The sequence below is a fragment of the Gymnodraco acuticeps genome, unplaced genomic scaffold (genome assembly GCF_902827175.1).
Source record: "Gymnodraco acuticeps unplaced genomic scaffold, fGymAcu1.1, whole genome shotgun sequence".
NCBI lineage: Eukaryota > Metazoa > Chordata > Actinopteri > Perciformes > Bathydraconidae > Gymnodraco > Gymnodraco acuticeps.
In genome coordinates this window covers 2,851,096-2,873,257 of record NW_022990673.1, presented here as the reverse complement: position 1 = coordinate 2,873,257, position 22,162 = coordinate 2,851,096, and the positions used below count along the sequence as shown (strand labels likewise).

The window sequence follows — 22,162 nt, the reverse complement described above, 5'->3', positions numbered from 1 at the left end:
AAATTCTCTGAAAAGCCTTTGGAGACGGCTTATGGTAGAGAAATGAACATTCAATTAACGGGCAACAGCTCTGGTGGACATTTCTGCTGTCAGCATGCCAATTGCACGCTCCCTCAAAACGTGCGACATCTGTGGCATTGTGCTGTGTGATAAAACTGAACATTTCAGAGTGGCCTTTTATTGTGGCCAGCCTAAGGCACACCTGTGCAATAATCATGCTGTCTAATCAGCATCTGGATATGCCACACCTGTGAGGTGGGATGGATTATCTCGGCAAAGGAGAAGTGCTCACTATCACAGATTTTTTCAGATTTGTGAACAATATTTGAGAGAAATGGTTATTTTGTGTATATAGAAAATGTTTTAGATCTTTGAGTTCATCTCATGAAAAATGGGAGCAAAAACAAAAGTGTTGCATTTATATTTTTGTTCAGTGTATTACTCTCACCACAGTGCCTAATCTAAAAATATAGAATGTCTCGTCACATATTTTCTGTCTAATACTAAAAGGTGGTGTTTTGTATCATTTATAATGTTTTGAATTTTCTATAAAGGTCAATAATAGATGGTGTTTTTGTGTTCAATCACAGTATTTACCATTTTATACCCCTTGTGTTGTTGGATCCTGTTGAAATAAAATAGTCATGTTTTAAAACTTGATTTAATAAAGTCATGTCAATCATCTTTGATCCCAGTGTGACACAAACAGCTTTGTTCAGTCTAAAACAATTTATAACCTAGAGACATAATATAACTGAAGAACATGTTGTGTTGCTGTTGTGTATTGTATGTGTTGAGAATGCTGAACATTTTGTGCCTTACAATAAAGGAACTTATTTAAATTAAGCTGTATTTGTCTTTTTAAAAAGGAAAGAACAACTAGCATATATAAAAAACAAAACAATAAATCACCAACACATGTATACATAACACAAAACAAGGTTCTTTTAAATGTTGTTTGAAGTAAAATGTTAACTATCCGTATTATATTCACTTCAGATGAATAGTATCAGAAAATATAAAATAAGAAACCAAAGTATATCAGTAGGTGATTCTCTTTGCCATTGTTTTCATCTAGTCTATACTTTTACAACAATTAAATTCTTGGTTTTGGTGGGCCACCCCAATATTTTCAGTGGCCCCATTTGGCCACCCCTATGATACATTTCTGGAGGCGCCACTGGTTATACCCTATGTATATTGCAAAGAGGGTGCCGAGTCTGACTCAGTGGACACTGCATGAGGTAACTAGCTCCAGAAGATGGCAGCAATGCGACATGAAGGATGCAAGCTACACTAAATACACAAGCGAAGAAGAATAAAAAGTATTGCGCATGGGATCACCATGGCAACGTACATCAGCCCAATCTGTTGAGAAGAATCTGTTGCTCTTATGGACGGTCTCTTACAGGTCCGGGTTGTGGCTACATCACACAGCCGACGGGCAGCTAAAGGCTACTGTCCGAGCGGCTGAGTATTTGCGTCAGAAGGAGGCCACTACAGCCGGGACACCTTCATCACTATGGTCGTTTCAGTTGAAGAGGTGGCTTCGTCCGTTGTACGAGAGTATCTGAACCGAAAGGTGAGCTGGGTAATAACGTTAACAGTAAGCTTGTGCACGGGCTCAGGACTGTAAACCGTTACCAGAGCTAGCTAGTTAGTTAGTTAGCCCACAGTGGCTTTGGAATTATGATGGGTCACATAAATGTCATAGCTGCTACGAGCAAAGTTAACATTTTAGCCACCAAACGTGAACATGCATAGGGGTAGTTTGGATCTTTTAATGTGTTGCTGGATGACTTATCCATTGCCAGTACAGTAGATGGCGATAGGCCCCCAGCTGGAATACTGTTTCACCTAAATAATGAAACTAGGAATATGTTCATGGCCCTACCGAAGCAACCATACAAACATAATTTTTACCTCGAACAACACGCAAGATGTTGGTCTACAGCTGCCTCGATTAGACTGTTCCTTTGCTTTTATTGTGTGTGTGTGTGTGTGTGTGTGTGTGTGTGTGTGTGTGTGTGTGTGTGTGTGTTATTCTAACGTTTTTAAACACCAAAGCCATTTGACAACACACAAACGAACCCATTAAGCAGCGGTTCGACCATCCACTGTTCACTGTTTAAAGAGACTTTCCAATGAAAGTAGCTTGCCGTTCTTGCTCCAAAGCCACTAACTTCTAAAAAAAAGTAGCGAAGTTGGCAACAGTTACAATCTGTACACGTATCATGAAGACCATAAACAACTAACAAGACTATTTCTTGTACTCACTGCTGTCCTGCTAGCAGCTTGTGGAAGACGCCGGTGACGCGCCATGAGTGCGCGCAGACAGGTAGCTCACATCATTTGGCGCGTGGAGGTCATGGATGTATAGAACAGAATAAGAAGGTTACATGATTGGACACACAGTCCTGCGACAACCACATATACATGTGTTTTCCAGACTTAATAATTGCCGTAGGGATTTAAAGAGAATTTCTAAAAATATACACAACTGTTTTTGGAAAAGATTAACCACCAAAACTTTAGAGGTATTCATTTATTTACATAGACTTTTCTTTTAGCGGGCTTGAATACATATTGAAGTAGCCCTGTCTACAGGGGCGTTTCCTGGACCTGGAAACATTAGGGGCATAGCCCACAGTGGCGCTGGCGCCAGAGATTTTCTTTTGGGGGTGCTGTGGGGTGGCTTGACGTTTCATATAGGGTGCATGTAGGGTTTCCCATTAAGGTACCGGGCGCTACAGTGGAATGTTCTACTGCAACACTACCCACACGCACATACACAGTACACCCTCGACTGTTACAATGAAGGCTCGATAATTAGCTCACGGCATATAGGTGTAAGCAGGGGTAAAGTGCTATTTTTTTAAACGTGGGGGGCGGACCTAACATCCTCTAGGGGGGTCATCACCTCTAGGGGGGTCCCCCGGGAAGATTTTTTTTTAAATATTGAAGTTAAAAGCATCAATCTGTTGCACTTTGAGAGCAAAATTAAGAGATCTATGGATACATCTCTCAACACCCATATGAAACAGAACTGTAAACAGATTTTCTTTTTCTTTATGGATATTTTTACAAATCACTCCCCTATTAAACTGTATCCTTGTTTTACTGTCATATCGTATTTCATAACTGTTTTTCATTTATTCTCTTATTTTTTTAATAATGATTATGAAGGTGTGCCTCTGTCACGATCTGTCTTTATGGTGTTTTGTCTTGTCTTGTTTCATGTTTTATTTTGTAAGGTCTTCACCTCCTGTCTTGCCTGTTTCTATCTGCGTTGTGTCTTGTTTGGATTTGTCTGTGGTTCCCTGTCGTTAGTTTCCCTGGTGTGTCTGATTACCCAATTGTGTTCACCTGTGGCCCCTGTGTTTTCTCCTCCCTCCTCACCTGTGTCTCGTTTGTGTGATTAGTCTTGCGTGTATTTAAGTTCTGGTTTTTCTGTCTGTCTTTGTCGGTTCGTCTTTTGTCATGACTAGTTCGTCGGTGAGTGTTCTGTTCTGTCTGTGTTATCACCTAGCCTTGAAATAAAGGAACTTTCACTTTAATCTGCATTTGGGTCCTACCTGCTTCACACACCGTGACAGTACGAACCGACCACATTATGGACCCATTAGATTCAGCCCTTTTGATGCAACAGGCGGAAAGTCTTGGATACTCTCTGGAGTATCTTTTTTTATACGTGGAAAGGCGCCTCATCTAGACGGTGTAGAGAGGCTGCGTTGAAGGAGGCACGTCAGGAGGTTGCTCGCAAGCCCTGGCTCTGGAGCTTGTTGCCCGAGTGGCTTAGGGTTTTCTCACGTAGCCCTGTGTGATGCCCCTGTGGGTGCATCAGTAGATAGGGTGTGGCTGTTCTGTCTGTGCTGCATTGGCTCCAGTGATTGCACCGATTGCAGTAACTCAGGGCACCTGGGTCTGGTGCTCTGCAGCTATCTTAAAGCCTCTCTGCTCCTGTCTGCTCTCTCGCTCTGTTTTCCTGCAGGCACCCGGCTCTGATGAGTATAAATGTGTTGAATTGACCAGTGTTGTGAAAATAAACACCTTTACCTACCCGTTGACATGTTGTGTCTCCTTTTTGTTGTGGCCTTTTGAGCCAGGTCGCAACAAATGGGGGCTCGTCCAACGGGTTATTTATTTAAAAAGTTTGTGTGGTGCTCATTGAGCAGCTGATTCATTGTTGTGGTCCAGCTGTGTGCTGGCTCTGCGCTGCTATTTGGGGGACACATCATGTCTTTTGGGTTTCAGGATGCTTTAGTGTGTGACATGGCATCAGGGTTTGTGTGCCAATCAGAAGGTAAGATATTGCTGTTTGTTACACTTTTGTAAAAGAGATTTTCCCCGCTAGGCTTAAGTGGCGTTTCCCCTTGGGTTCCGTCTGTTTGTTTTTTTCATAGTGTTGTGGCGACGTGGTTGGTGTCAGCTGTTTTCGGACAGCTGTCTCGGGGGCACATCCGCGTGATTTCTTGGTGTTACCTGCGTGCAGGTCGCTCCATAAATCCGCCGGGTTCCAGTGCGTAATTACCCGCCGCAAGCCACATGAAGACTAGGTGAGATTAGGAAGATTTTGGTAAGGCAGTTAGGGGGGAATTCTCTGTTGGGTTTTGTCTTTTCGCCCAGGCGTGTTGACAGTTGAGTACTTTGCTTTCTGATTGGGTATAGGCAATATATTATGGCTTCTTTGTCAGCGTTTGTGGATGCGCCCTCAGTATCTTTCTTGGATGGTTGCCAGAAGGCGCAGTTGATCGAAATAGCAGAGCATTATGAAATTGCTGTTGTAGGGAGCAAGCGGAAACATGACATTAAAGCTGTCATCGTGTCATCTTTGTTTGAGCGGGGAGTGTTACAGAAGAGTGAGTCTGGTGTGGCAGGGGTCGGGCCAGTAGTGGTTCAGACAGCTGGTTTGACATTCGAACAGCAAAAGGAGCTTTTGGCCATGCAGTTTAATCAGGAGAGATTGCAGTTGGAGTTGAAGTTGGAGCAGGAGAGATTGCAGTTGGAGTTGCAGTTGGAAATGAGGGGTCAGCAGCAGGAGGTAGAGAAGCGTTTAGAGGTGGAGAAGGTGCTGGAGGTGGAAAAGATGAAATGTGAGGTGGAACATGCTAGATTACGGCTGATGGGAGAGGGCAAGTTTTCTCCAGGGGAGAATGGTGGTGCTAGGTTAGCATCAGGCAGTGGCGATATAATTTCTTACTTGCGATTAGTGCCAAAGTTCAATGAGCGTGACCCGGACATTTTTTTCACTCTATTTGAACACATAGCAGAGGCAAGAAACTGGTCAGATTCGGACAGAGTGCTGTTACTTCAGTGTGTACTCACTGGGCGAGCACAGGAAGCCTATTCAGCTATTTGTGGCGAAAATACTTTGGACTATGACAGAGTAAAATCAGCTGTGTTTAAATCTTACGAACTGGTTCCTGAAGCGTATCGTCAAAGGTTCAGAAGTGGGGTCAAGGGAGATAAGCAGACACATGTGGAGTTTATCCGTGATTTAACTTCTCATTTTCAGCGGTGGTGCGCGGCAGCAAAGGTTGCAAGTTTTGACGGTCTTTGTGAGCTCATTGTCTTGGAACAATTTAAAAACATTCTCCCTCAGCGTGTGGCCACGTATGTGAATGAACAGAAACCTCCCACCGCGTTTAGAGCTGCTGAATTAGCGGACGATTTTGTGTTGACACATAAGGGCAGTTTGCGGAGAAATATTCTAGGGGTGATTGGAAACGTGGAGAAGACAATGGAGATGCCCGTGCAAAGTTTTCACCAGGCTCCTCCCGTAGATTTGCAGGTACAGGGCGACCCGAGGGGGCCAAAGTGGACCAATGTCACTATTGCAAAGGTGGGGGTCATTGGAAGGAGCAGTGTCCATTGCTGGAAACGAAGGGGAAGCCTCGTTTGTCACCACATGCTCCAGCCATGTGTTGTTCTGCCGTGGTGGATAAAAAACCGTTGGGTGTAGGCTCGGGCATGGTGCCTGATAAGAAGCCGGTTTGTGCCGACCCGGATGCGGGTTCTGGTTTTGAGCCGTTCATCACTGAAGCGGTAGTATCAGTAGTCGGTAGTGACAAATATGTGCCGATTAAGGTGTTGCGTGATACAGCGGCTAGATACTCATTCATTGTTGAGTCAGTGTTGCCTTTTTCGTCAGAGACAGAAACGGGGGATTTTGTGCTGATGAGGGGCATGGAGATGGGCTTGATTCCTGTGCGACGTCATACAGTAGTGCTGGATTGTGAGCTGGTACGGGGAGTTGTGTCTATTGGCGTGCGTCCCGCATTGCCACTTGATGGGGTACAGATGATTTTGGGCAACGATCTTGCTGGTTGTGTGGTGTGGGCAGGTGTGCCACCGCCTGTGGTGGTTTCCAGACCGTTGGCATCTGTAGAGCCAGATAAGAGTGGTTTGCAATTTCCAAGTGTGTCTCCTTTTTATACTATTACGCGTGTGCAGAGCCGTAGGATGTCTACTGACCTACCTGTTTCGGAGTCTGGAAAAAGTGGCCCAACACGGTCCTTTGACTTTCAGATCGAGACAAAGGTGAAGGAGAAGAAAGAGAGGAAACGCCGCAAAGCGAAGAAGAGGAGGCCGAAGGAGGTCAGCGCGCCCAAGAGGCCGATGAGCGCCTACATGCTGTGGCTCAATGCCAGCCAACCCAAGGAGGAGTGGGACATAAAGGCAGTGGAATCGAAGAAGCAGTACGAAATCGCAAGGCAAGAGCTCGAAGACAGAGGCGGAGGAGGAGCGTCCTCCAGTCCTAAGATGGAAAGTAAAAAGCTGGAGTTAAGAAGAAGGATGTTGGGTTGTCGTGGACCCCTTTGGGGCCCCGTCTTAAGGGGGGGGCTGTGATGCCCCTGTGGGTGCATCAGTAGATAGGGTGTGGCTGTTCTGTCTGTGCTGCATTGGCTCCAGTGATTGCACCGATTGCAGTAACTCAGGGCACCTGGGTCTGGTGCTCTGCAGCTATCTTAAAGCCTCTCTGCTCCTGTCTGCTCTCTCGCTCTGTTTTCCTGCAGGCACCCGGCTCTGATGAGTATAAATGTGTTGAATTGACCAGTGTTGTGAAAATAAACACCTTTACCTACCCGTTGACATGTTGTGTCTCCTTTTTGTTGTGGCCTTTTGAGCCAGGTCGCAACACCTGAGAACCAGGCTTCATGTTCTGACCCTTTCCTTGGGTCTGGTCTGGCGTTTGGAGGTCCACGAAGCCTCCAAAAGACTCCAAAAAGACGAAAGGCCAGGGTTCCAGCGCCAGTTCCGGCTCCAGTGCCGGACCCAGCAGCCATGGTTCCGTGATCCAGTACCATCCCACATAGCCATGGTACCGTGCTCCAGTACCACCCCACACAGCCATGGATCCGTGTTCCGGTTCCTTGCCCAGCAGCCATGGTTCCGGCTCCAGTGCCGGCCCCAGCAGCCATGTTTCCGGCTCCAAAACCGGCCCACACAGCCATGATCCAGGCTTCAGCTCCGGACCTTACAGCCATGTTTCCGGCTCCAGAACTGGATCTTACAACCGTGGTCCCTGCACCAGAGCTGGCCCATACAGTCATGGTCCCGACTCCAGCACCTTGTCTCCTGCTGGCTCCCCAGCCGACGCCAGCTCCCCGAGTCTTGTCGGCGTACCGGCCGACTCCAGCACCTCGTCTCCTGTTGGCTCTTCAGCCAACACCAGCTCCCCCAGTCTTGTCGGCGTACCGGCCGACTCCAGCACCTCGTCTCCTGCTGGCTCCCCAGCCGACGCCAGCTCCCCGAGTCTTGTCGGCGTACCGGCCGACTCCAGCACCTCGTCTCTTGCTGGCTCCCCAGACGACGCCAGCTCCCCGTGTCCTGTCGGCGTACCGACCGACACAAGTCCCTTCTCATGTTCCTACCCGAGTCCCCTCTCAAGTTCCTACCCGAGTTCCCTCTCCAGTTCCTACCCGAGTCCCATCTCGAGTTCCTATCCGAGTCCCCTCTCCAGGTCCTACCCGAGTCCCCTCTCGAGTCCCCTCTCGGGTCCCCTCTCGAGTCCCCTCTCGAGTCCCCTCTCCAGTTCCCTCTCGAGTCCCCTCTCCAGTCCCCTCTCCAGTCTCCTCTCAAGTCCCTTCTCGAGTCCCCTCTCCAGTTCCCTCTCAGGTCCCCTCTCCAGTCCCTTCTTGAGTCCCCTCTCTAGTCACCTCTCAAGTTCCTACCCGAGTCCCCTCTCGAGTCCCCTCTCCAGTTCCCTCTCCAGTTCCCTCTCGAGTTCTCTCCTTTAGTCCCCTCTCTCTCCTTTAGTCCCTCCTCTAGTTCCTCCTCTAGTCCCCTCTCGAGTCCCCTCTCTAGTTCCCCTCTCGAGTTCCCCCTTAGTTCTCCTCTCGAGTCCCCTCTCGAGTTCCCCCTTGGTTCCCCTCTCGAGTCACGTCTCAAGTCCCTACCCAATGTCCTGGTCCGTTGGAGGTTCTGCTGGGGGTCCTGCCAACTCCATGTCCTGTTCCGTTGGAGGCCCCGTCGACTACTCCTCTGCCGGGGGTCCTACCAATCGTATGTCTGTCCCGTTGGAGGTCCCGCCGTCTACTCTCCTGCCGGGGGTCCTGCCAGCTCCTTGTCCTGTCTCGTTGGAGGCCCCGCCGACTACTCTCCTGCCGGGGGTCCTGCCAACCCTTTGTCCTGTCCCGTTGGAGGTCCCGCCGTCTACTCTCCTGCCGGGGGTCCTGCCAACCCTTTGTCCTGTGCCGTTGGAGGCCCCGCCGACTACTCTCCTGCCGGGGGTCCTGCCAACCCTTTGTCCTGTGCCATTGGAGGCCCCGCCGACTACTCTGCTGCCGGGGGTCCTACCAACCCCTTGTCCTTTTCCGTTGGAGGCCCCGCCATCCTCTGTCTCTCCGGGGTCCTGCCAATCCCGTGTCCTGGTCCTCTTCCGTGGGGGATTCTGCCGAGGCCTGTCCCACCAGCTCCGGTTCCTGTCCGGCCGACACCGGGTCCTGCCCGGCCTCCGGCGCTGGCCCGTCAGCGCCTTCCTGCCCGGCCTCCGGAGCTCTCTGGTCTTCGCCCTCGAGCCCGGCCTCCTGAGAGCCGCGGTCTTCGCCCTCGATCCCGGCCCTCTGTGAGCCGTGGTCTTCGCCCGCGATCCCGGCCCTCTGTGAGCCGTGGTCTTCGCCCGCGAGCCCGGCCCCCTGACTCTTCCTGCCGCTGCCCTGGTCCTCGAGCCCGGCCCCCTGACTCTTCCTGCCGCGGCCTTTGCCCTCGAGCCCGGCCCCCCTGACTTTCCCGGCCGCGGTCCTCGTCCTCATGCTCGGCCCCCTGAGTTCACCCGCGATGGCCTTCACCCCTCCATAACCCCCACCTTGGACTCTGCCTTGCCCCCGGGCCGAATACCCCTTTTTGAACTCTGCCTTGCCCCCGGGCCGTCCGCCCGAATACCCCTTTTTGAACTCTGCCTTGCCCCCGGGCCGTCCGCCCGAGAACCCCTCCTTGAACTCTGCCTTGCCCACGGGCCGTCCGCCCGAGATCCCTTCTTGGTCCTCTGCTGTGCTCCTGGGCGGTCAGCTCAGTCCCGTCCTCCTGACCCCCTCCACCCACCCTGGTGGCCTAGTGATACGACCTACCTGCTTCACACACCGTGACAGCCTCAGAAATAATCTTTTATATAATTCGTGACCAAACCGTTTGAGACCAACTGAGATAACTTAGACTAAAGTTAACTATCTAAACACTCAGAGCCCTTTAGCTCACCTGAGTCTCTCAGACAGGAGAGGACTCTCCTCCAGATTGTTGTGGAAAGAGATCCTTATGTCCGTTAGTGCAGCTAGCACCAGATGCTAAAAACAAGGCCCCTGCTGGCACCGGTGCACTCTCTCTCTCTCTGGTGTCTTGCCTCTGTTGCATTCACTGAACACGGGAAATTACAATCCTGCCGTCCTCTCTAGTGACATGATGAGGTTCAGGTAAAGCACGGTTAATGTAGTATTGAGGGAGAATTGTCCGGGGCTAAAGAAAAAACATTCGGGGCTTTAGCGACGCCACTGCCTGTCTATAACAACATATTGCTTTGCAAATCCCTTGCTGGGAGCAGTCTGACCACTAACTACTTCAAGTAATACACTGACAAAATAGCCTCCATACACCCCCACTTTAAAAAAGCTTAAATATCCCTTTATACTTGTGGTTTCAAAGAATATAATGTAATACTCTGTTGATGTGCAGGGTCTCAAGAGGACGATTGCCTGTATGGACGAAGAACATCCTCGCACAAAGGCGAGTATCAACAACAGATCCCACTTGAGGCAGATTCTACACATGGAGGGGCTCTATAGTAATAATAAAGTAAGTCTTGCAGCTGGATATTGGCTACTGGGATGTGGATTACATGAAAAACAAGTCTGTTGCTAACTTCTCTGTTGTTGCAGGCTCAGAACTCCCCCTTGAAAACATTACTGGAGATTATTGTGAAGCATCATTTTGAGGGGCTTAAGCAGGACAAGATCCCCAGCAATGAAAGTGATCCCCGTCCGTCTGATCAGGCTAAGAGCTGGACGACTAATTCTCCTGCAGTAACACCAACAGTAATGAATAACAAAAACACAGAGGATAGCACAACAGCTTTTGTTATTAGCAAACACAACATATTAAGGTATATCACAAGTTTGGTTTTTGATCATTATTTTGTATTTTTGTAAATTAGTTTGAACAAATGTTATGTATCTCTCTTACAGGTCTTATAGAGGAGACTTCTGCACTTCTCAGCCTGAAACAGACCCACTGTCCAGCCACTATCAAACAGGCTTCTGGGCCTATGACCTAGAAGAACAAAAAGACCAGCCACTGAGGGCTTCGCTCCACGACAATGAACGCCTCACCAGAAGTGAAACAGAGAAACAGATTTTAATTACTGAGAGCACCCAAAGGAGCAGAAGTAATCGAATTAGACGTGGAATGATGGCCGGACCAATAGCTAGCACAGCGCAGGTGCTGGACTACGGATGCAGTACTTAGAAATGTATTCATCCCATCACATTATTCATATTTACCATAACATTTGTCATTAACTATATTTTTCCTTTCAGGATTCAAACAAAAAAAGGCAGAATCGAAAGCTCGAAGGACCCCATCCGCTGCTAAAAGAAGTTGAAGACAACAGGCAGTCTGTGGATGGGGTTTTAGTGGCTGGGAAACATAAAAAAAGCCCAGAAAGCAGCCAAATACGCTCAGCTGACTGTGTTGAAGGGCAATGGGAGATGTGGAGTGCACCAGAGAGATTGCCGAGGGAGAACAGCTTTGAAAAAGTGCAACAAGACTTACGGAAGACTACAAAGTAAATAGCTTTAAGCTGCTTACAGTAGTGATTCTGTTGATACTTTTCTGTGTATTTTTTTTTTACTGTTTACGTATGTTCCTATCAATTTTCTTCATAAGATAACTACGTTGTGTCCGTTTCTTAGAGTGAAGTCTTTGTCCAGTCCAAATGTGGCAGATTTGGATGTGTCTGAGATGGTTTTAGGTCAGTAATCTGAGAAAAGAGCCCAGATTTTGTATTTGTTGCCTTATATTTGTCTAATGGTGTTGTTAATCAAATTCCAGATGACATTGATGATGATGAGGATCTGGGAGAACTCTCCAAAGTGTCCTTTCACCGAACTGTCGTAGAGCACAGCTATGCAGGCTACCCCATGGACCAACACACCGCCATGGTTTGTGATTCACACCAGCTTTTCTGAAAAAATGCTTGGGAGTTTCTGTGGTTGCTTTTGATTTTCTGTTTATTTTTTCCCAGGAATTGAAAGCTGTTCTTCTGGGTACCAGCCTAAATTGTTTCAGTGTTGAATGGAGAAATCAGGGTCTCACGTTCTCAGAAACGCAGGACCTGAGATACGGAATCGTGCAGAAAAAGGTTACCTTTAATGTTCCATCTCACTACACTTCACTTATGTAGAAAACTGATTTCCATATGATTTATTGATTTGCGGTGTTTTGCACTCTGTTTATTTATTTTCTAGGGTGGTCCTTGTGGAGTTCTGGCATCCTTCCAAGCCTTTGTTCTAAAGAAACTGCTCTTTGAAAACACTGAGAGCAGCAGTATAGGCCTTCAGTACGTTATCCTTCAAATCACAGCTTTGATCCTCAATGTTAACCTCTGTTGTAATCACTTGGATGCTTTTTGATAATTCACATCAAGACATGCTTTGTAGCCAATGTTAAGTAATAAGTATCTGCATTTGGTATTAACTGTATTATCACACCACACGTGCTACTTTTGACTCAAATGCCACTTTGTTCTCAGGAGGTTAAGACCTTCCAATTCTACCAGAAGAAAGTGTCTTGTTTTATCGGCGGCGGAAATACTTTGGCGGGCTGGCGAGGAAAAACAAGCCACAGTTGCAATGTAAGATTATACTTTCTCCACTTAATCTTTCACATCCAGACCAAAACTAAAGAACCTCTTTAAAGGAATGTTATTACCGGTACTTTGAATGCATGTGAATACTGGCTTAGATGTTGAAGGTCGGGCCGGGGCCACAAAAACTCTAGAAGTCAAAAGTTAACTTCCTGACAAACCTGTTGATCTCAGACGTCCCTGATACATTTGCCGTTTTAGGAGTAGCATCGATTGAACCCGTTTTTGTGCTTTTTGTCCTACCTCTATTTTCTTTTAAAACAGAAATTCAGGAAGGAATCATTTCACCCCGGCAAGACACTACAAATCTGAAGGAGTGCTTGAAAAGGTATAGAGATGCCACTGCATAGTGCATACACACCTGCTGACATGAGTGTAGAAAAGTTACACTCAAGTAGAGACTGTTAGAATATAGACGAGGAGTTTAATATTTAAAAATATCCAGTATTTTAATTCTACATGTTGCAAACATTACTTAACAGAAATTCAATGAGACATTTTTATTAGGTTGAATTTGTGGAATATTACTATGTATATTATGTCATGGTATTGTGTAGACTCAGCCATATTTGTAAAATGCATTTGCACATTTGTGGTTTTTATTTGGAATGAACTGAACAGTGTGTAATAAACAAAGTAAAGCTGTGTCAGTCACTACTCTTTCAATTTACAAAAGGAAATGCTGTGGAGGTTTTATAACCAGCTTTTGTTTCAGATAACATGTTACACTCTGGATAACTTCAAGGACCTGCAGTTGCTTCTGGAGCGGCATATTGATCAGGCGAGAAACCGAAATATTGACTTCCTCAGTTTAATTTTGACTGTCAAATGTTGAAAATAACTGCCAACTTTTTCGCCATAACCTCTATTCTTCCACAGTTTGAGACTGGGGCATTAGGATGCCTTCTGCTCAGCATATCTGCTGTTCTCTCTCGAACCATTAAAAAGTATGATATGCCTTTTTTTTGCTTCATGACCGAACAACATCTGAAGTATGAATCAGTATAAGCTAGATGAAGAAACATCACCCTTACTGTTTGATCTCTTTATTCTCTCTAGAGTAAGAGAGGATATGGACGTGCACACCAACACACTCATTGGAGCCCATGGCTACTGCACACAGGTCTGATATAACCCTAACTACGAATTGCAGGATAATATTAGGAGCATTCAGGATTCTGTTTGTTAGTTTGTGATTCAACATCGCAATTTGTATCAAACAATGAAGGTGCATGAATGGTTCGTGATGACATTAGTTAATGAACATAAGTATAAGCATGTTGTACAGCAAAGGGATCTCTGAGTAACACTGATATGGCAGTAAGCAATACTACATATACATGCTGGTTATTAAGTTGATTTTTTGTGTTTGTGCTCACCAGGAGCTGGTAAATCTGTTGCTCTGCGGCAGGGCAGTTTCTAATGTCTTTGACAATGACATAGAGCTGGATTCAGGCAACGGCAACATGACTCTACTGAAGGGAGTCAAAGACCCCTGTGACGTAGGCCTGCTGTCCCTGTTTGAACACTATAACATCTGTAAGGTGAGTGACTCTGACAGCCGACTCTTTGGTCCCCCTGCCACTGACAGACCAGATACTAGTCAGATTCAAGTTAAAACACAAGACCTCAAGGGGGATTCTTTGCTGTAATTGTGGACACATCTGTGCCAGCAGAAACACAGATGTGCCCATAATTACAGCAAAGAATGTTCTAGACGTTCTAGACGTATTGAATTTATTATCTTTTCAATTTGCACACGGCATCTATTGCACGTCTGTCCGTCCTGGGAGAGGGATCCCTCCGCTGTTGCTCTCCCTGAGGTTTCTCCCATTTTTCCCTTTAAAACTGTGGGTTTTATCCGGAAGTTTTTCCTTGTACGATGTGAGGGTCTAAGGACAGAGGGTGTCGTATTATCATACTGATATTCTGTACAAACTGTGAAGACCACTGAGACAAATGTAACATTTGTGATATTGGGCTATATAAATAAACATTGATTGATTGATGATAGACTATTATGGGATTTATATGATAGTTAACAACACATACACCGCCTGAAAAATGTTTATTCAAAGTACTTCGCACACACGAGAATAGGATAACTAAAGAAAAATGGGCAGTAAGCTCTCTGGAGATCAAGCTGTGGGATAGTAAAGTAAATTGACCGAGTGAAGTGTAACTAGAGGAGCACATCAGCCACAATGACAAAATTAGCCAGGGGAATAACGTTAGGTGGAAATGGCCCCTTCCTCACTTCATAACCAGATACTTTCAGCGTCCTTGCTTGGACTACTATCTTCAAACCATGGCTTTATTTTGATCTGTAAAGTTATGTGACAACAAAATTGGGCCAGGAATGTACTTTTTGCCACGATGACATAAATGCAGACTCACAAGCTGAAGACAATACTAGTGTCGATGTCACAGCTGATAACTAGTCAATGAGAGAACGTGAGCATATCTTTAATTTATTCAAAAGTCCAAGGTTTTATTTGAAACTACTGTATGGTAAAACTGGTTCTACTTCAGAGGAAACAGGGGTTGGGTGGTGTCAGTCCTTAAATAGTAGAGGAGATAGAGCTGAAAACCTTATTCAAACTTGTGGAAGCTATTCAGTATTTTTCACATTTATTTAATGTATTTATTTGTTGTTTTATAGAATTAGTTAATTTACAGCCATATTATTTAAGTTAAGTTGTGTTCCAGCTAAAATGCTTTTATTTTGAAGGTGATGGATCAATTTGGGCACACAGCTGGGTTTATTTAAGTCAATCAGGGCACAGCAGCAGTCAGTGGGCACCGGGAAGGTCTATGTTTTTTTTTTTACCAGTGTCAGGGCTGAGTTCAGCAAACATTTAAACACCTTTTGCTGTATTGTTCTTGCCAAGGTGAAGCTAATAAATACCAGTAAAACGTCGATGCCTTGTCTGGACAATGGATTAATTACCAACTCCTGATCTGCATAAGATCCACTATACCTGGTGCCTCAGTGGCCTTTTGAAACTTTATTGTTGTTGACAAATAGCCACTACATAAAGTAAAAAACCTTCCTTATTGAAGCGGACACTTTTTTATTGTTTTTTTTGGGATTTTTTTGCACTGCATGGACGTTTGGACTGGAATCACCACCACGCTCAAACGGAGATGATCATGCTGGACAAAGGAACATGGACGCCGGCGCATCAGCGTTTGATCTGGAGATCTGAGACAATGCTCATGACTTTGTGAAACTTTGAATTGCCTGTTAAAGACACGATCGGAGAACAGAGGACCACCCACGGCTTAAATGGACGCCGCACAAACCTACTCCACAACAACATAACATTGGTATGTGAAGGATAATCTGTCAGCTTTATTGGAAAAAAGCAAACTTATTTGGAGTGACTGAATTACTGTTTCGCTACATGTTGATGAATATTGGGAGTTGTTGGACTTGAAAAGACATTTATTCATAAATCTCCGACGTGAAATGGCAATATAATTGCCTGTGTGAACTCAATCAGACAATATGGAGCAGCTGGTTGAGACAAACGAGACAATGCCTGTGGTTGATTCAAATTATTCAAGTGTGGAGAATGTTGCTCCGCCCGAGCCCTCTGTAAAACGGGCCCTCAAGTTTACCCCAAAAGGCTAGGGGTTTTACATAGAAACGTGCCAAGAAAAGAGAATGGCAAAAATCAAGCAGGCCAAGAAATACATTGAACCAATACGTGTCTGGATGAAATCTACTGACAATGTGAAGTCTGTGCTAGCTCATTTGTGCAACTTCATCAAGTGTTATGAGGACGCTAAGAACATGCATGAGTCTTTCATAGATATGGATTTGCCCGAGGAGGTCAAAAGGCAAAATACATATTTCAATGCAACAATGATGACATTTTGTAATTTCACTGAGTCTGTAAAGGATTGGTTGTCTGCTGCTGGGCACCCTCATGTGGAATCAAATGAAAATGTCGACAATGAAGTTGAAAATAATGACAATGATGTTGGCAATGTTGATGTTGAGACTCAAACTAAACAAAGTGCTGTTATTGATGATATCAATCCGGAGGACAGTGCCTCTAACATTTCAGGTCCAAAGGAAAGGCAACACAAAACACACTCTAATGTGTCTAAAACATCATCCACCGCATCTGCCAGGCTAAAAGCAGAGGCTGATAAAGCAGCAATTGTGGAGTGCATGAAGGCTTTAAAAAGGAAACATCAGTTGGAAGTAAAGGAGGAGGAACTAAGAAAAGAAAAGGAACAGTTTGCTCTGGAGACCGAGCTAGCTGCAAAACGCCAAAATCAATGTTTTGGAAACAAGCTCAAAATGCAGCTCCAAAAGGGATGGAATGAACTCTTATCTGGAAAGGAACAAGGCTCAGAGTACAAGGCAACTCAATACTCAGGCTAATCAATTTGTCCCACAGAGAAATGACAAAAATAACATGCAAAAATGAATTTCACCCCAATGCCCAGGCTGTCACTGTAAGACCAAAGGAAACCTCACAGACCATCAGGTTTAAAGACACATCACAAACTGTCAGGCCTAAACAAATGGCAGTGTTACAGACGGACCTCAGACCACTATACACTCAAGCACCAACGCAGGTGGTTCATGATGCTCAACAGACAGGACGAGCATCCTCCTTGAATATGACATTGTGAATATCATGCAACGCCAAACTGACATCACTACAATGTTAGTACAGCAACATTTAGCATCCTCCCTACCAGTGAGAAATATACCCACATTTGATGGTGATCCTCTTCAGTATCATTCTTTCATCAGATCCTTTGAAAATTGTGTTGAGGTTAAAACTGATAATGCAAGTGATTGTTTACATTTCTTGGAGCAGTTCACCAGGGGGCAACCAAGAGACCTGGTGAAAAGTTGTCAGCACCTACCCTCTGTTCAAGGATACCAAAGAGCCAAATCCCTGCTTGCTGAACATTTTGGAAATGAATACAAAATTGCTTCTGCTTATATGGACAAAATTGATAGCTGGGCTCTGGTTAAAGAAGAAGATGTCAAATCACTGAAATCCTTTTCTCTGTTCTTACGGGAATGCTCAAATTTAACACAGCGACTCATGCACATGAATGAGTTGGACATGCCATCAAACCTCAGAAACATCATGATGAAGCTTCCTTATAAGGTGAGGGAGAAGTGGAGGAGCCATGCATGTGATTTGCAGGAGAGACGTGGTTGCAGAGCACTATTCATTGACCCTGTGAACTTTGTTGAAAAACAAGTTAGAATTGCCTCTGACCCACTGTTTGGAAATATTCAGGACTCAAAATATACCAGCTGCAACAAACACCCCACTGTCAGTGAACCAAGGCATAGGAAACAGGGCACCTTTGCCACCGGTGTCACTGCAATGAAAGAAAGAAACAAAGGCTACATGGATAATAAGATCAAGTCATTTTCTGCCCAAAGTCACAACAAATGCTGTTTATTCTGCCAACAAACCAGCCACTCACTTGCTCACAGTTTAAGTTAAAGACACAAAAGGACAAGATACATTTCATAAAGGAGCATTGTGACGGGGCTCTATTTGTCCGTTCACAAACACTGGCCTAGTCGGTTGGGTTAAGCTCCAAAACTTTAATAACAGCAGCAAAAAAAAGAAAATAACGAACCAGCACAACTTAAACAAAATAAATAAATGTCCAAATTAAACCGTCCATCACTCATCAGAGTAAACATGCTCTGGTGTTGCCTTCTCTGCAACCATCTCCCGAACACGTCCCAGCTGTTGCCTTCATTGCAACATTCTTCCGAGTCCTCCTCCAGGGCCAAAAACCGTCCATTTTGAACTCATAGCCCCTCCCACATGCTTACCGTCAACAGGTGACGCAATTACCTCAAATAACATTGTCAACATAAAAAAATCCGACCCAAACATAAACAGGTTAACCACCTCTTAACATAATCATTTTACAAATTAACAAACACACAATAAATAATACATTGCATGGTTCCTTTTTAGGAAGAGAGCAGGAAATGTTTGGTGTGTGCGTGTGTGTGTCGGCTGTCAGTGGCGGAGTCAGTCACTCTGACCCGCTCCGTCACAAGCATGGAATTTGTTTTGGTTGCTTGAAACGGGGACACATAAGCAAAGACTACAGGAGTCGATTGGATTGCAGTGTGTCAGCAAAAGCATCCTTCAGTCCTTCACATTGTTGACAAATAGCCACTACAAAACTTGTATAATGGACCCTGCCAAAAATTAATATATTTAAAGTTTTTTTACACATTAAGTACCAAACACAAGTTCTGATACTTTCACACAATGGCAATCTGTGTCTACTTTGAAGTACATCACCAGGCATGCATAAGAAAATACCATGATACCATTTATGTTTTGCTGTGGTGCCATAATCACATGCAAGCAATTATTTGAACACTTTGATATGTAAGAAAAAATAGATTGCCATTTAGCTGTGAGTCCTGGAATTTTATATATTACTATGCTCTGTTTTGCTCTATCTAAGGTGGGAGCGTACCTAAAGACTCCCCATTACCCTATCTGGGTGGTGTGCAGTGAAAGCCACTTCAGCGTGCTGTTCGGCCTGCAGAGGGAGCTGTTGACCAATCAGGACAAAGGTCTGGAGTTTGACCTCTACTATTACGATGGACTGGCCAATCAACAGGAGGAGATCCGCCTCACTGTTTGTATGTCTGACTATTCTCTGCTCATCCTCTCACACCAGTGAATGAGCATTAGGGCATAATAATATTATAATATCTGATCATGATATGATTATTTAAAGTTTATATTATGTTCTCCAGCCAATCTCTATGGTCTGGGTCAATGATCAGTGTTATTGCATGTCTTAAAGCTCAGCTATTATGCAAAATCCACCTTTTCATGTCTTTTCTACATCCACATGTGTCCCCTCTGTTTAAAGAGATTCGGAAAGTTTCAGGAAAAAAGATTCGCTCACTTTTTTGTCTTGAGCCATTTATATAAAAACCTGTCTGAAAATGAGCTGATCAGATTTTGGACACTTTATGATGTCATAACAATTTTTTGGGTTGTGTAACCATTAGCCAATCACCAACCAAGGTAACCATCTCCTCCTAGAGCACCATTGTGTTCTTTTTAACCAAATATCTCTCAGAGGGGCGTGGGGAGTGGCTCCTTATTTTCATCTAAAGTAATAGACAGAGAATCAGCACTTTTGAAACGGGGCTGAAACAGAGGGGATTGTGGGATGCTGCAATGCCTGATCTGTTTGGTGTTTCAAGCCAAACACTTCAGAGACATGTTTTGTATATATCTGAGACCTATAATATATTGATGAAAAACAGTATAATAGGGCAGTGCTTCTCAAACTTTTTTCAGTAATGTACCCCCTTTGAAACATTTTCTCAGCCAAGTACCCTGACCGATCCCGAACATTTTTGATCGAAAAAGCCTATATAAATAATTACAATATAGTGATGTTCCCTCAGTGTGTGATGTATTAGCTCCTTCGTGGTATGCATTACAACAAACTAAGGATATTTTTATTTTATGCATGAAAAAAAATAACATAACACTTTTATAAAACAGATTTTTCCAAGGAGTTTTTCAATTTAAGTAATATTTTATTGTGAAAAACTATAAAATACAATACACACATTTGACATGTTTATATGAGGACCCCCTTGGTGGTTCTAGGAATGTTTTATATAAAATTGTGTTTTCTATTTTACTTATTTTACTAAGATTCTTTTTTTAATTAACCTTTTTTTTTTTTTTTTTTTAAATCTCACATTACCCCAACGTACCCCCAGGGGTCCGCGTACCCCTATTTGAGAATCACTGTATAGGGGACCTTTAAGTGAAAATGCTAATTTATTGTTTGCATTTTCAGTTGTTGGCAAATCGGCCCTCAGCTATCAAGATGTCGACATTGATCTCATTCCTCCGCTGGAGCACTGCATCCGAACAAGGTAGGGATGTTTAAGCATTTTTAGCACACAGAAAGCCATGTGTCCAGAGATGTCTGCAGATCCTCAAAACAACTATAACATGTGTTTATCAAATTCCTTGAAGTTGTAAAGAATCATGCAGTTTGCACCTGGGTTAGCTCTTAATGCCTTAAACCGGTTCTTTTTGGTTTCAGGTGGAAAGATGCATTTGTCAACTGGAACGACACAGAGCCTATTCTCTGATGGTTTGATGTTATATTAATGATCCACCATTAGCTGACAGTACACCTTTTGCATCATCAATAGAGAGTTGTGGTACATTTTGTGTTTTATGATGTTTCCTTCATATTATATCACGTTTCATATTTATAAATATTTGTTTTAGTATAACCATTGTTTTGTTGTGAGAAACATTGTTCTGCCACATGATGGCCTGGATCTGAGAGCATTTGCGAGAGTGCAATTTCTTCTTATTAAGTGGTGAATTGGTTTCTAGAGATTAGAGGGAAACTCATACTTTGTTGCTGGTAACATGCAAATTGCTGTAAGATACTGTATCTTACAGCCATTGACCTCAGTGGCCTTTACTCTTGTTGTCCATATGCTACACTTCATTAGTAAGAGTTCCCTGCTCATTAGAAAATAACTTAATATGTGGGTTTTAATCCAGATAGATTGAAATATAACTTAATTTCACAACACGTTTTAACTGATTTTGGTTTGTTACTCACTGCATTATGTTAGTTTACATGTGTAATGGCCTATAATGCAATTGCCTTTCATGATGTGCATGCTTTAAATTAAATAGGTTGTATTTTAGTTTTTTTATCTTCATTTATATTTCTGATGTGTTGTCAGGAGAGTAGATTAAATAAACACGGACTTGCATGTGTGTTTGTCAAAGAGAGTGAATATTATATTAAATTGCCTCAATGAGTTTTCAATTTTGAAAGATCTCATGTCGTGGAACAGAAAATAAAATCATTCAATACCTCAGCTGTCTCCACACAGTGATGGTGGTTTTGTGTTTATTTGTATGCACGTTTTTTATGAATCTGCTCTTAAGGAATAGAAAACTACTGTAATATAAACTGTATTGGTTAAAGACTATGTAGTATCAGAGCACAAGGTGTTTTAAGCTAAAAACATTAATCCTTCTGAACACTGTCACTATGTTTTCTAAAAAATAAATAAATCCTTTCTTGAAGGAGAATAAATCTCACAGGCAATGAATGAAACGTGTAAATTCAATGTATTCTTATTGACTTTAAATGACTTGATGAGGGTAGTTTTAAGAAGATTACAGCTTGTGTAATGCCTCTTTAGCAAATCTGTTCTTTAAAAGATGTTAAACTGTCAGTCAAATGTAAATGAGGCCTCAGTTATGATGCATGACGAATGCAATAGTACAACATATAAATGGCTCAGTGCTTGGTGGCACAGAGACCCCTTTGAGCATTGGAGGCATTTATTTTTACCTCATTTGATAAATTAACATTTTTATCATTTTTACACACAATAAATCAAGCAAACTCGAAGCTAATTGTGAATTACTCTCAACTGTCACAAGCAGGGATGAAAACACATTCAGCTGAAAGATGCCTTGCCGTTAATCGCTGCAGTTATGTTTGAGCTATGGCAGGCATCAGAGCACAATCAGTGTGGGGCAGCAGAGGGGGTGGCAGGCAGCCCCGTGCCAACACCTCCAGCGCAGGGGATCAGAGACGCTGCAGCTGGCGCACAGACAGAGCGGCAGCGACTCACTTCCCATCAAACTATCTTTTGCAACGTGGACCAGAGTACACAAAAGATCAGAGTAGGGATAAAACTTATCCAAAACATATTTTCAACGACACAAGGAAACAATAGAAGCTGCTGTCTTTATTAAATCTGTC

At 44.1% G+C, this 22,162-nt stretch overlaps 1 protein-coding gene across 1 annotated transcript; it reads left to right on the top strand.

The window, feature by feature from the left end:
• The first annotated feature begins 1,326 nt into the window (after positions 1-1,326).
• Positions 1,327-21,263, top strand: mindy4 (MINDY lysine 48 deubiquitinase 4). The gene is made up of 18 exons (XM_034230055.1): positions 1,327-1,582; positions 10,168-10,287; positions 10,371-10,594; positions 10,677-10,929; positions 11,028-11,275; positions 11,403-11,461; positions 11,542-11,651; positions 11,735-11,851; positions 11,958-12,049; positions 12,242-12,343; positions 12,620-12,683; positions 13,071-13,136; positions 13,235-13,302; positions 13,415-13,478; positions 13,738-13,899; positions 18,842-19,022; positions 20,210-20,288; positions 20,462-21,263. The coding sequence occupies exons 1-18, from the start codon at positions 1,523-1,525 to the stop codon at positions 20,508-20,510; spliced, it is 2,118 nt and encodes a 705-aa protein (XP_034085946.1). The 5' UTR covers positions 1,327-1,522; the 3' UTR covers positions 20,511-21,263.
• Positions 21,264-22,162: the final 899 nt, after the last annotated feature.

Excerpts from the sequence above, each read along its gene's own strand:
- mindy4 (XM_034230055.1), top strand. The coding sequence starts at position 1,523 with ATGGTCGTTTCAGTTGAAGAGGTGGCTTCGTCCGTTGTACGAGAGTAT. Across the intron at positions 11,462-11,541 it reads TGTGTCTGAGATGGTTTTAG|ATGACATTGATGATGATGAG; the intron begins GTCAGTAATCTG and ends ATCAAATTCCAG. Across the intron at positions 19,023-20,209 it reads GGAGATCCGCCTCACTGTTT|TTGTTGGCAAATCGGCCCTC; the intron begins GTATGTCTGACT and ends TTGCATTTTCAG.